This window comes from Hyla sarda, chromosome 9 (genome assembly GCF_029499605.1).
Source record: "Hyla sarda isolate aHylSar1 chromosome 9, aHylSar1.hap1, whole genome shotgun sequence".
Lineage (NCBI taxonomy): Eukaryota > Metazoa > Chordata > Amphibia > Anura > Hylidae > Hyla > Hyla sarda.
In genome coordinates this window covers 1896985-1912401 of record NC_079197.1, presented here as the reverse complement: position 1 = coordinate 1912401, position 15417 = coordinate 1896985, and the positions used below count along the sequence as shown (strand labels likewise).

The window sequence follows — 15417 nt, the reverse complement described above, 5'->3', positions numbered from 1 at the left end:
TTGTAACTTGAGGCAGCACTGTATATATTTTACATGTCACTTTGCAGAGATTTCTTTGCAGTTTTCAGGTCCTTCGTTTCTGTTACCATGTTTGGAATAGACGTGGGTTCTGTAAATCTCTCCGATAATGAATACGTTGAGGATGAGGTCTGAGGTGTTTGGAGCTGAGACATTGTCATTGTAGACTGTGAGAATCCTTCCCTTTGTTTAGAATCTGCACCTTCGCTTTAAAACCTTTTCTGGCGAAGCTGCGGACTCCTTCCTTATATGTACAATGTAACAACTGCAATGAAAAGCAAAAGCAGCAGCATTACTACCAGAAGAGCTGAGCCATATATATCAACAGATTACAACCTGTGCAGAACTACAACTCCCAGCATGCCCTGACAGCCAAAGGCTGGAGGCCATGGTCTTGTAGCTAGAGGAATGGATGAAGTAAAGTGGCCTATCTGTCCTAAGATTCCTACCTACTCACGTAAATCCGGGGATAACATTTTATATTTAAACATTTTAATCTATTGTAATATTTTTTTTATTTTATTTAGGCTTTTACAATACAACAATTAAATAACACAAAAAAGGAACAACCGCCACAACAGCCGTCTCACCACAAATAAGGACCACATAGAAAACAGTATTACATAACGGAATGTGAGGATGGTCAAAATCAGGAACTAGATGTATGTGAACAGTCATCTATTGTAATATAATATTTTTCATCACTTATCATTACATACAAGGTATATAGGGGGAGGCAATATATCAAGGCTTGCGTGATAGTTTTCTGGTGTTAAATTTTTTTTTTAAAGTGGCATATTTTTGTGCGAAGCTATTTTGCTAAGAAATTAGTGACCCTTTCCTATGTTTAGCCCGTGAAGTTTACATTTTTGGCCAGTAAGCAGATTTCCCCCTTGTCTGTTCCATTATTTCATTATTGTGGGGCTGATGCATTGTATCAATATAGGGCATGACTTACGCTTTGTTACCTATAGGAAGCGTCCATTACTATGCTCAGGATCTATAGGAAGCGTCCATTACTATGCTCAGGATCTATAGGAAGCGTCCATTACTATGCTCAGCATCTATAGGAAGCGTCCATTACTATGCTCAGCATCTATAGGAAGCGTCCATTACTATGCTCAGGATCTATAAGAAGCGTCCATTACTATGCTCAGCATCTATAGGAAGCGTCCATTACTATGTTCAGCATCTATAGGAGGTGTCCATTACTATGCTCAGGATCTATAGGAAGCGTCCATTACTATGCTCAGCATCTATAGGAAGCGTCCATTACTATGCTCAGGATCTATAGGAAGCGTCCATTACTATGCTCAGGATCTATAGGAAGCGTCCATTATTATGCTCAGCATCTATAGGAAGTGTCCATTACTATGCTCAGGATCTATAGGAAGCGTCCATTATTATGCTCAGCATCTATAGGAAGTGTCCATTACTATGCTCAGGATCTATAAGAAGCGTCCATTACTATGCTCAGGATCTATAGGAAGCGTCCATTACTATGCTCAGCATCTATAGGTTGTTTGTCCATTACTATTCTCAGGATCTATAGGAAGCGTCCATTACTATGCTCAGGATCTATAGGAAGCGTCCATTACTATGCTCAGGATCTATAGGAAGCGTCCATTACTATGCTCAGCATCTATAGGTTGTTTGTCCATTACTATTCTCAGGATCTATAGGCTGTTTGTCCATTACTATGCTCAGCATCTATAGGAAGCGTCCATTACTATGCTCAGGATCTATAGGAAGCGTCCATTACTATGCTCAGGATCTATAGGAAGCGTCCATTACTATGCTCAGCATCTATAGGTTGTTTGTCGATTACTATACTCAGGATCTATAGGCTGTTTGTCCATTACTATGCTCAGCATCTATAGGTGGTTTGTCCATTACTATGCTCAGGATCTATAGGAAGTGTCCATTACTATGCTCAGCATCTATAGGAAGCGTCCATTACTATGCTCAGCATCTATAGGTGGTTTGTCCATTACTATGCTCAGGATCTATAGGAAGTGTCCATTACTATGCTCAGCATCTATAGGAAGCGTCCATTACTATGCTCAGCATCTATAGGAAGTGTCCATTACTATGCTCAGCATCTATAGGAAGCGTCCATTACTATGCTCAGGATCTATAGGAAGCGTCCATTACTATGCTTAGGATCTATAGGAAGCGTCCATTACTATGCTCAGGATCTATAGGAAGTGTCCATTACTATGCTCAGCATCTATAGGAAGTGTCCATTACTATGCTCAGCATCTATAGGAAGTGTCCATTACTATGCTCAGCATCTATAGGAAGCGTCCATTACTATGCTCAGGATCTATAGGAAGCGTCCATTACTATGCTCAGCATCTATAGGAAGCGTCCATTACTATGCTCAGGATCTATAGGAAGTGTCCATTACTATGCTCAGCATCTATAGGAAGCGTCCATTACTATGCTCAGCATCTATAGGAAGCGTCCATTACTATGCTCAGCATCTATAGGAAGCGTCCATTACTATGCTCAGCATCTATAGGTTGTTTGTCCATTACTATGCTCAGGATCTATAGGAAGCGTCCATTACTATGCTCAGGATCTATAGGAAGCGTCCATTACTATGCTCAGGATCTATAGGAAGCGTCCATTACTATGCTCAGGATCTATAGGAAGCGTCCATTACTATGCTCAGGATCTATAGGAAGCGTCCATTACTATGCTCAGCATCTATAGGTGGTTTGTCCATTACTATGCTCAGCATCTGTTCTTGTTCTGATGCTTGTTGCTTATTTTGCCAGCAGTTACAATGTATCAGTATGTGAAAGAAATATATTGTTATCTATAGGCTGTTTGTCCATTACTTTGCTCAGTATCTGTTCTTGTTATTTTGCCAGCAGTTACAATGTATCAGTATGTATAAGAAATACATTGTTACCTATAGGTTTCTTGTCCATTACTATGCTCAGGATCTGTTCTTGTTCTGATGCTTGTTGCTTGTTTTGCCAGCAGTTACAATGTATCAATACGTGGATACATTGTGGTTACTATGTATTGGTTAGCATGTGATGGTAAAGTTTTGTTGTAGTGCTCTCATATATATTTGGAATATTTTAGATCACAGAGGGCAGTTCCTTGGAAGTTCTGACATTGTATCACTTCATAGCAGATTATATTATATCTGCCATCAGACTGTTGTTGGTGTCCTTGTTTATTATGTATAGGTCTGTATCCATTATATGCGCCATCTTTGTTGGTGTCCTTGTTTATTATGTATAGGTCTGTATCCATTATCTGCGCCATCTTTGTAGGTGTCCTTGTTTATTATGTATAGGTATGTATCCATTATATGCGCCATCTTTGTTGGTGTCCTTGTTTATTATGTATAGGTCTGTATCCATTATCTGCGCCATCTTTGTAGGTGTCCTTGTTTATTATGTATAGGTATGTATCCATTATATGCGCCATCTTTGTAGGTGTCCTTGTTTATTATGTATAGGTCTGTATCCATTATATGCGCCATCTTTGTAGATGTCCTTGTTTATTATGTATAGATATGTATCCATTATATGCGCCATCTTTGTTGGTGTCCTTGTTTATTATGTATAGGTCTGTATCCATTATCTGCGCCATCTTTGTAGGTGTCCTTGTTTATTATGTATAGGTATGTATCCATTATATGCGCCATCTTTGTTGGTGTCCTTGTTTATTATGTATAGATATGTATCCATTATATGCGCCATCTTTGTAGGTGTCCTTATTTATTATGTATAGATATGTATCCATTATATGCGCCATCTTTGTAGGTGTCCTTGTTTATTATGTTTAGGTCTGTATCCATTATATGCGCCATCTTTGTAGGTGTCCTTGTTTATTATGTATAGGTCTGTATCCATTATATGCGCCATCTTTGTTGGTGTCCTTGTTTATTATGTATAGGTCTGTATCCATTATATGCGCCATCTTTGTAGGTGTCCTTGTTTATTATGTATAGGTCTGTATCCATTATATGCGCCATCTTTGTAGGTGTCCTTGTTTATTATGTATAGATATGTATCCATTATATGCGCCATCTTTGTAGGTGTCCTTAGTTTATAATGTATAGGTTTGTATCCATTATATGCGCCATCTTTGTAGGTGTCCTTGTTTATTATGTATAGATATGTATCCATTATATGCGCCATCTTTGTAGGTGTCCTTAGTTTATAATGTATAGGTTTGTATCCATTATATGCGCCATCTTTGTAGGTGTCCTTGTTTATTACGTATAGGTCTGTATCCATTTATATGCGCCATCTTTGTAGGTGTCCTTAGTTTATTATGTATAGATATGTATCCATTATATGCGCCATCTTTGTAGGTGTCCTTGTTTATTATGTATAGATATGTATCCATTATATGCGCCATCTTTGTGGGTGTCCTTGTTTATTATGTATAGGTATGTATCCATTATATGCGCCATCTTTGTAGGTGTCCTTATTTATTACGTATAGATATGTATCCATTATATGCGCCATCTTTGTAGGTGTCCTTGTTTATTACGTATAGGTCTGTATCCATTATATGCGCCATCTTTGTAGATGTCCTTGTTTATTATGTATAGGTCTGTATCCATTATATGCGCCATCTTTGTAGATGTCCTTGTTTATTATGTATAGATATGTATCCATTATATGCGCCATCTTTGTAGGTGTCCTTAGTTTATAATGTATAGGTCTGTATCCATTATCTGCACCATCTTTGTAGGTGTCCTTGTTTATTATGTATAGGTATGTATCCATTATATGCGCCATCTTTGTAGGTGTCCTTGTTTATTATGTATAGGTCTGTATCCATTATATGCGCCATCTTTGTAGATGTCCTTGTTTATTATGTATAGATATGTATCCATTATATGCGCCATCTTTGTTGGTGTCCTTGTTTATTATGTATAGGTCTGTATCCATTATCTGCGCCATCTTTGTAGGTGTCCTTGTTTATTATGTATAGGTATGTATCCATTATATGCGCCATCTTTGTTGGTGTCCTTGTTTATTATGTATAGATATGTATCCATTATATGCGCCATCTTTGTAGGTGTCCTTATTTATTATGTATAGATATGTATCCATTATATGCGCCATCTTTGTAGGTGTCCTTGTTTATTATGTATAGGTCTGTATCCATTATATGCGCCATCTTGGTAGGTGTCCTTGTTTATTATGTATAGGTCTGTATCCATTATATGCGCCATCTTTGTTGGTGTCCTTGTTTATTATGTATAGGTCTGTATCCATTATATGCGCCATCTTTGTAGGTGTCCTTGTTTATTATGTATAGGTCTGTATCCATTATATGCGCCATCTTTGTAGGTGTCCTTGTTTATTATGTATAGATATGTATCCATTATATGCGCCATCTTTGTAGGTGTCCTTAGTTTATAATGTATAGGTTTGTATCCATTATATGCGCCATCTTTGTAGGTGTCCTTGTTTATTATGTATAGATATGTATCCATTATATGCGCCATCTTTGTAGGTGTCCTTAGTTTATAATGTATAGGTTTGTATCCATTATATGCGCCATCTTTGTAGGTGTCCTTGTTTATTACGTATAGGTCTGTATCCATTTATATGCGCCATCTTTGTAGGTGTCCTTAGTTTATTATGTATAGATATGTATCCATTATATGCGCCATCTTTGTAGGTGTCCTTGTTTATTATGTATAGATATGTATCCATTATATGCGCCATCTTTGTGGGTGTCCTTGTTTATTATGTATAGGTATGTATCCATTATATGCGCCATCTTTGTAGGTGTCCTTGTTTATTACGTATAGGTCTGTATCCATTATATGCGCCATCTTTGTAGATGTCCTTGTTTATTATGTATAGATATGTATCCATTATATGCGCCATCTTTGTAGGTGTCCTTAGTTTATAATGTATAGGTTTGTATCCATTATATGCGCCATCTTTGTAGGTGTCCTTAGTTTATTATGTATAGATATGTATCCATTATATGCGCCATCTTTGTAGGTGTCCTTGTTTATTATGTATAGGTCTGTATCCATTATATGTGCCATCTTTGTAGGTGTCCTTGTTTATTATGTATAGGTATGTATCCATTATATGCGCCATCTTTGTAGGTGTCCTTGTTTATTATGAATAGATATGTATCCATTATATGCGCCATCTTTGTAGGTGTCCTTGTTTATTATGTATAGATATGTATCCATTATATGCGCCATCTTTGTAGGTGTCCTTAGTTTATAATGTATAGGTTTGTATCCATTATATGCGCCATCTTTGTAGGTGTCCTTAGTTTATTATGTATAGATATGTATCCATTATATGCGCCATCTTTGTAGGTGTCCTTGTTTATTACGTATAGGCCTGTATCCATTATATGCGGCATCTTTGTAGGTGTCCTTGTTTATTATGTATAGGTCTGTATCCATTATATGCGCCATCTTTGTATATGTCCTTGTTTATTATGTTTAGGTCTGTATCCATTATATGCACCATCTTTGTAGGTGTCCTTGTTTATTATGTATAGATATGTATCCATTATATGCGCCATCTTTGTAGGTGTCCTTAGTTTATTATGTATAGATATGTATCCATTATATGCGCCATCTTTGTAGGTGTCCTTGTTTATTATGTATAGATATGTATCCATTATATGCGCCATCTTTGTGGGTGTCCTTGTTTATTATGTATAGGTATGTATCCATTATATGCGCCATCTTTGTAGGTGTCCTTATTTATTATGTATAGATATGTATCCATTATATGCGCCATCTTTGTAGGTGTCCTTGTTTATTACGTATAGGTCTGTATCCATTATATGCGCCATCTTTGTAGGTGTCCTTGTTTATTATGTATAGATATGTATCCATTATATGCGCCATCTTTGTAGGTGTCCTTGTTTATTACGTATAGGTCTGTATCCATTATATGCGCCATCTTTGTAGGTTTCCTTGTTTATTACATATAGGTCTGTATCCATTATATGGGCCATCTTTGTAGGTGTCCTTGTTTATTACGTATAGGTCTGTATCCATTATATGCGCCATCTTTGTAGGTGTCCTTGTTTATTACGTATAGGTCTGTATCCATTATATGCGCCATCTTTGTAGGTTTCCTTGTTTATTACATATAGGTCTGTATCCATTATATGGGCCATCTTTGTAGGTGTCCTTGTTTATTACGTATAGGTCTGTATCCATTATATGGGCCATCTTTGTAGGTGTCCTTGTTTATTACGTATAGGTCTGTATCCATTATATGCGCCATCTTTGTAGGTTTCCTTGTTTATTACATATAGGTCTGTATCCATTATATGGGCCATCTTTGTAGGTGTCCTTGTTTATTACGTATAGGTCTGTATCCATTATATGCGCCATCTTTGTAGGTGTCCTTGTTTATTACGTATAGGTCTGTATCCATTATATGCGCCATCTTTGTAGGTTTCCTTGTTTATTACGTATAGGTCTGTATCCATTATATGCGCCATCTTTGTAGGTTTCCTTGTTTATTACGTATAGGTCTGTATCCATTATATGCGCCATCTTTGTAGGTGTCCTTGTTTATTACGTATAGGTCTGTATCCATTATATGCGCCATCTTTGTAGGTGTCCTTGTTTATTACGTATAGGTCTGTATCCATTATATGCGCCATCTTTGTAGGTTTCCTTGTTTATTACGTATAGGTCTGTATCCATTATATGCGCCATCTTTGTAGGTTTCCTTGTTTATTACGTATAGGTCTGTATCCATTATATGCGCCATCTTTGTAGGTGTCCTTGTTTATTATGTATAGATATGTATCCATTATATGCGCCATCTTTGTAGGTGTCCTTGTTTATTACGTATAGGTCTGTGTCCATTATATGCGCCATCTCTGTAGGTGTCCTTGTTTATTACGTATAGGTCTGTATCCATTCTTATACACTTGTTTACATCCTTAGTATTTATGGCCCGCAGCTGCCTCACTGTGTCCGTCCTGGTGTCTTCTCTTTAGCAGATGTCCTGTAGGGTGACATATGTCCGTCAGGGTCACATTTTTGTAGGTCATCGTCCAATCCTCCCATTTCGCTGCTGCTTTATTGGTGCAGTGACTGTTGTGACTGGTAGAGGGGTATTGCCTCTTCCTGCCCTACAGAGTGTAAATCTCCCCCTGAGCCTGGGGAACCACAAATCACAGCTCCTTTCCCTTTTCTTGGATTATTACAGTCTGGTTTCCTAAGGTGCCTGCAGCTTGACCCCAGACAGTGTGGTGAACTTTGTGGTGTCATGGGCTCTGGCTGTATGTCTTCTGATCCGCCCTATTCTATTACAAGGAATGTCCCGTAAATTACAACATTCCTACCAAAATACTGTAGAACAAAGAACAAGACGTGCACCCCTAGTGTGTACTGCCCCCCCCCTTATCGTGCTCCCTAATAGATGCCAACAAACAATAGTGATCTAGACTCTTCATTCACACTTGAAACGCAGTCACCTTATAGTCTAGTCCAGACTTGAAATGCGTTTTCTGTACGTTTTTGTTTCTCTTTATTAAATCCATCTTTTTATGCCACTTTCAATATGTGGTATTCCTATTCCCATATAGATCCCATTTTCGTGTGCATTGTTTTAATACACACTATTGAACATTCCTATCAAGAATTTCTTATGGTTTCTTCGATGTAACATATAAAGTAATAAATCGGAGAAGATTGAGCAGAGTCTGCAACTTAAAAAAAAACTTTTTATATAGATGTAAACACTTACACCGGTGATTTACAACAACGGTGCCCCCAGATGTTGCAAAACTACAACTCCCAGCATGCCCGGACAGCCAAAGGCTGTCCGGGCATGCTGGGAGTTGTAGTTTTGCAACAGCTAGAACCCACAGTTTGGAGACCACTGATCTAGGCGGCCTGTGCATGCTGGGAGTTGTAGTTTTGCAACAGCTAGAACCCACAGTTTGGAGACCACTGATCTAGGCTGCCTGTGCATGCTGGGAGTTGTAGTTTTGCAACAGCTGGGAGGTCCACAGTCTGAAGACCACTGATCTAGGCTGTCCGGGCATGCTGGGAGTTGTAGTTTTGCAACAGCTAGAACCCACAGTTTGGAGACCACTGATCTAGGCTGCCTGTGCATGCTGGGAGTTGTAGTTTTGCAACAGCTGGGAGGTCCACAGTCTGAAGACCACTGATCTAGGCTGTCCGGGCATGCTGGGAGTTGTAGTTTTTCAACAGCTACAGGTACCCTAGTTGGGAAACACTGACTTACTCTATAAGGGTCTATTCACACTAACAGTATCCTGTACATATTTGATGTGCAGGATTTAAAGCAGCATATTTAAAACTGCATTTAGTCATTTAGTTTATATCATAAAATCTGCAACTTCAAATGCTTGGTATCAATAATGTGCAGGATACTGTAAGTCTGAATACACCCTAAAAGGGGAATTTCTTGTGAAACAAATTAAGTAAAATACCTAGACCTGGGCTTAAAGCGTACCCGTCAGATCCAACAAAAAAGCAAAAAAAATGTTTTAATAGTCACTCAGTACCTAATCCTGACCATGTACATATTATTTTTATGTGTCTAGGACCTTTATTTATTTATTTTACTACACTTTTAATTTAGCTCACTAGTCTAAATGCCTCTCAAAGGGAGGGGGCGTGGCCTCACTGTGCAGGTCTCCGCCCCCTCCCTCAGTATGCTGTCTGCTTACATCTCCCCTAGCATTAGCAAAACTACAAATCCCAGCATGTCCTCACTGACATTAGCGGGACACAAGCTGACAGTGGGAGGATTAGCCCTGCACTCACAGGTGTCAATCAAGGAAGTGTGTCCATGACGCATGGACACAGCAGGACTAGTATGTCTCCAAGCAGGCAGGGGGGCAGTTGTTTGACTGGCTTTTTCTATATGAAATACTGAACATTTTCTAATGAAAGCAATTGCAAAACCTATTGGTTATACAAGCTTTACAACATATCAAATGTTTTTGTATCTGACAGTGCCCATTTAAGTTATTTAAGATGTCTAAAAGTATGTGTTCATGCTCGGAGTCTTTCCTTATGTCTTACTTCTCTCTATCCCCCTTCCGCCCCATCGGAAGCTCCTTTCTCATTGCTGATCCTCTACCTTCCTACCAGGCCTCCTGAGACATAATGAAGTTTTCCTTTCCCTTCAGTATACATACACAATCTTTCATTTGTTTTCGCACATCCCCCCCCCCCCCCCAAGCCCAGACCCTGACGTGTATATATTGTATATATATATATATCACCTTCCATAAAGTCATCACAATGGCCGCTGGTAATGACCTCCGCGGACTCGACTTGGAGGAAACGTGATAGTTTCTGCAGACTTCTGTCTGTTCTCAGCTCTCAAAACATAATATTAACCGAGAACAAAATAAGTGTCCGTTCCCCTTACATCAGCAGAAAGTGAGCGGATTGGAAAATGGGAATATTGTCTTAGCAGTAGTGAAATTTAACCTATCATTCATCTCCTTCAGAACGTTCTGTGGTTACCTAGTTTATGCGCCGTCTGCATCTGTTTTCTATTTAATCTTGGTTACTCATATATTCCCAAACTGTACGCCGTCCCCCCTGCCCAGGGCATTGTGTCTTAAAACGCAAAAAAAATCACGATCTGAATGAATAACATTTCTCCTACATTATTTATACATTACTTGTACATTTCTTCTACATTACTTATATATATATATGCATGTTATTTGATCAGCCTCATCATTTTCCAAAAAAATCTACAGATTTTTATCTTGTATTCGTAAAATACTTCCCAGGGGTTTGTTGTCCTAGAGATGGAGGTCACCTGCTAAAAAGGTAAATGCTCAGTGGCCTGTGTTATATACTATGCTCAATAGTCTGTATCATATGCAGTAGGGCTTAGGTACATGGCTTTGCAGAACGTATCACACAAGATAGGATTTACCTATTGGCTTAGAAGACAGTATCACACATGTAGGTCTAGATACAGCAGTAGATAGTATCACACATTATTGGCCTAGATACAGCAGCTGAGCAGACAGTATCACACATGATAGAATTAGATACAGCAGCTTAGCAGACAGTATAACACATGATAGAATTAGATACAGGGGCTCAGCAGACAGTATCACACATGATAGGATTAGATACATCAGCTCATCAGACAGTATCACACATGATAGGATTAGATACAGTGGCTCAGCAGACAGTATCACACATGATAGGATTAGATACATCACCTCATCAGGCAGTATCACACATGATAGAATTAGATACAGAAGCTGAGCAGACAGTATCACAAATGATAGGATTAGATACATCACCTCAGCAGACAGTATCACACATGATAGGATTAGATACAGCAGCTCATTAGACAGTATCACACATGATAGGATTAGATACAGCAGCTCAGCAGACACTTTCACGTATGATAGGCCTAGGTACAGCAGCTTAGAGGACTTTATCACCCATTTTTGTATTACTGCATTACTCTTGGCTCATCACCACACAGTTGGGGTATTTGAGGGGTTCTCAATCCCATTTTCATACAATCTACTAGGTAATTCAGATTGTGTAATTCACTCTTGGCCGGAGTGAGGGGTACAAAGAGCATCTCTTCTCTGGTAGACCCGTCCAGCCCGGCATCACACAGACACCACATTAATGTGAATAGACTTTGTGTAACGCATAATATCACATGTTTCTCCATAGATTACAGCGGATCTCTGGGGTCCAGCAGGCAGCTACTTTGTGATCACAGATCCTTTTAGGGATTTTACACAGTGGAGCGCCACTTTATAAGAAATAGTTGGCGACCATGTACCTGTGGTATGTGAGACATTACTCTGAGGCTTCATAAAGAATGAGTTATCCCCGGACAGTGATGTCACATTGAGTCGCCTCCATGTAATCGTTCTCTCGTGCTGGTAATCACAGCCCTGACCATATTACAGCCTTCATTACAAAACCACCACGAGAAGCAAAGTCACCACAAAGCCCAGAGAATTCCAGATCTCTCACCACTTTACTTCTGACTGCACCGGACATGGAACATTTGTCCTAACACTTCTGTCCAGAAAACGTGACAAGAATCCCAAGGTGACAAGACTAAAATAAAGTTTAATTTTAGAAAGTTTTATGTGCTCAGACCCTTCAGGCTGCGGTTATATGGCGACTTGTGGCCGTGCAACATTGGATCACCATAAAATTGTGACTAATGGTAATAAATAAGGTTTCAGGTTTATCCTTCTGTACAGACAGTGACAGCTGTGAACCTCTAGCCATTGCAAAACTACAACTCCGAGCATGCCTGGACAGCCAACAGCTGGGAGTTGTTGTTTTGCAACAGATGGAGGTCCACAGTTTGGAGACCACTGCACAAAATGGTGCAGTGACGTTAAGAGATTTTGTCCCTGTTACCTGGGACAGGCAATACTGGTGCTGTAAGGGTTACATAAATTTGCTGTAGATTGTACTCCTGGATGTGGACATTTTATGTGCAGAAAACCTGCAATATGCTTCTACTGCTGCAAATTGTAATTTTATTTTTTATTTCATTACTATGGGGGAAGCCATCTTGCCTGAGCTGTTTTTACAGCAGGATCCATGGTGACATACAGGAGCAGTCTCATTGACATCGATAAAAAAAAGGTGTCTGGGCATGCCCTGTGACCTTTGCTGAGATCATTCTACAGGGATGGGGAGGCTGAGCTCCTATTGTCTTCTCTAACTACAGCGAAGGGGAGGCTGAGCTCCTACTGTCTTCTCTATCTACAAGGAAGTGGATGCTAAGCTCCTATTGTCTTCTCTATCTACAGGGAGAGGGAGGCTGAACTTCTATTGTCTTCTCTTTCTATAGGGAGGAGGAGGCTAAGCTCCTATTGTCTCTGTCTACAGGGAGGGAAAAGGTGAGCTCTTCTGGCTTTCCAGACATGCTGGGAATTGTAGTTTTGCAACAGCTGGAGGCACACTGGATCTAAGATATGAGCACAGATACTCTGATTTATTGCTATGTTTGCACTTGTATTTGGCAGATTGTAGCTGCTGTCATTCTAGATCAGATGCCAAATTAATAAATCAGACACAATCGCTAAGAAAACGCAGTCACAGTAAATCTGTCCCATTGTAGATAAGGAAGTTTACTTCTGACTGTGATTAAGATTTATAAGGTTCATAGAAAAAGAAATCCAGCACTGATACTGTGATAACCGCACACCTGAGCTGTGAACGCAGTGTACGGAGATACCGATCCTCTACCATCCTGAGGGTATACAGTTCAGTACAGAGCATAGAAAAAGAAGCCAGGTAACACTGATACTGTGATAACCACACACCTGAGCTGTACGGGGGTACCGATCCTCTACCATCCTGAGGATATACAGTTCAGTACAGAGCATAGAAAAAGAAGCCAGGTAACACTGATACTGTGATAACCGCACACCTGAGCTGTGAACGCAGTGTACGGGGATACCGATCCTCTACCATCCTGAGGGTATACAGTTCAGTACAGAGCATAGAAAAAGAAATCCAGCACTGATACTGTGATAACCACACACCTGAGCTGTGAACGCAGTGTACGGGGATACCGATCCTCTACCATCCTGAGGGTATACAGTTCAGTACAGAGCATAGAAAAAGAAGCCAGGTAACACTAATACTGTGATAACCGCACACCTGAGCTGTGAACGCAGTGTACGGGGATACAGATCCTCTACCATCCTGAGGGTATACAGTTCAGTACAGAGCATAGAAAAAGAAGCCAGGTAACACTGATACTGTGATAACCACACACCTGAGCTGTGAACGCAGTGTACGGGGATACCGATCCTCTACCATCCTGAGGGTATACAGTTCAGTACAGAGCATAGAAAAAGAAGCCAGGTAACACTGATACTGTGATAACCACACACCTGAGCTGTGAACGCAGTGTACGGGGATACCGATCCTCTACCATCCTGAGGGTATACAGTTCAGTACAGAGCATAGAAAAAGAAATCCAGCACTGATACTGTGATAACCGCACACCTGAGCTGTGAACACAGTGTACGGGGATACCGATCCTCTACCATCCTGAGGGTATACAGTTCAGTACAGAGCATAGAAAAAGAAATCCGGCACGGATACTGTGATAACCGCACACCGGAGCTGTGAACACAGTGTACGGGGATACCAATCCTCTCTCTGCCACGCCGCCGTGCTCTACCATCCTGAGGGTATACAGTTCAGTACAGAGCATAGAAAAAGAAATCCGGCACTGATACTGTGATAACCACACACCTGAGCTGTGAACGCAGTGTACGGGGATACAGATCCTCTACCATCCTGAGGGTATACAGTTCAGTACAGAGCATAGAAAAAGAAGCCAGGTAACACTAATACTGTGATAACCACACACCTGAGCTGTGAACGCAGTGTACGGGGATACAGATCCTCTACCATCCTGAGGATATACAGTTCAGTACAGAGCATAGAAAAAGAAGCCAGGTAACACTGATACTGTGATAACCGCACACCTGAGCTGTGAACGCAGTGTACGGGGATACCGATCCTCTACCATCCTGAGGGTATACAGTTCAGTACAGAGCATAGAAAAAGAAATCCGGCACTGATACTGTGATAACCGCACACCGGAGCTGTGAACGCAGTGTACGGGGATACAGATCCTCTACCATCCTGAGGGTATACAGTTCAGTACAGTGCAAAGAAAAAGAAGCCAGGTAACACTGATACTGTGATAACCACACACCTGAGCTGTGAACGCAGTGTACGGGGATACCGATCCTCTATCATCCTGAGGGTATACAGTTCAGTACAGTGCAAAGAAAAAGAAGCCAGGTAACACTGATACTGTGATAACCACACACCTGAGCTGTGAACGCAGTGTACGGGGATACCGATCCTCTCTCTGCCACGCCGCCGTGCTCTACCATCCTGAGGGTATACAGTTCAGTACAGTGCATAGAAAAGGAAGCCAGGTGGCACTCACAGTTAGGTGTGCAGAATCTTCTTTCATTTAGTTAGGATTGGTGCGTTAAAACATCCAGCGGGGCGCCGGTATGTCCGAACGTACTGCCAGTCCGGCACCCCGTTGGATGTTTTAACGCACCGATCCTAACTAAATGAAAGAAGATTCTGCACACCTAACTGTGAGTGCCACCTGGCTTTCTTTTCTATGCACTGTATTAAGATTTATATCCTTTAAGTCTGGACAGTCCCTTTAATTCCCTTATACTGTGATTTACACTGCTCAAAAAAATAAAGGTAACCCTGTGATAACACATCCTAGATCTGAATGAATGAACTAATTGTATGAAATACTTTCCTCTTTACATAGTTGAATTCGCTGACCACAAAATCACCAAAAATTATCAATGGAAATCATCAACCCCTGGAGGTCTGGATATGGAGTCACTCAAAATCAC

At 40.3% G+C, this 15417-nt stretch overlaps 1 protein-coding gene across 16 annotated transcripts in view; it reads left to right on the top strand.

Moving 5' to 3' along the window:
• The window catches only part of COL5A1 (collagen type V alpha 1 chain), a 387668-nt gene that overhangs the window by 226131 nt on the left and 146120 nt on the right, over positions 1-15417 (top strand). Inside the window, exon 2 of one of the 16 annotated variants that reach the window (XM_056537913.1) lies at positions 12855-12903. The exons of the other annotated variants lie outside the window; for them this stretch is intronic. Coding sequence (XP_056393888.1) covers positions 12855-12903 — 49 coding nt within the window. The remainder of the gene's footprint in view (positions 1-12854; positions 12904-15417) is intronic. 16 annotated transcript variants of the gene reach the window in all.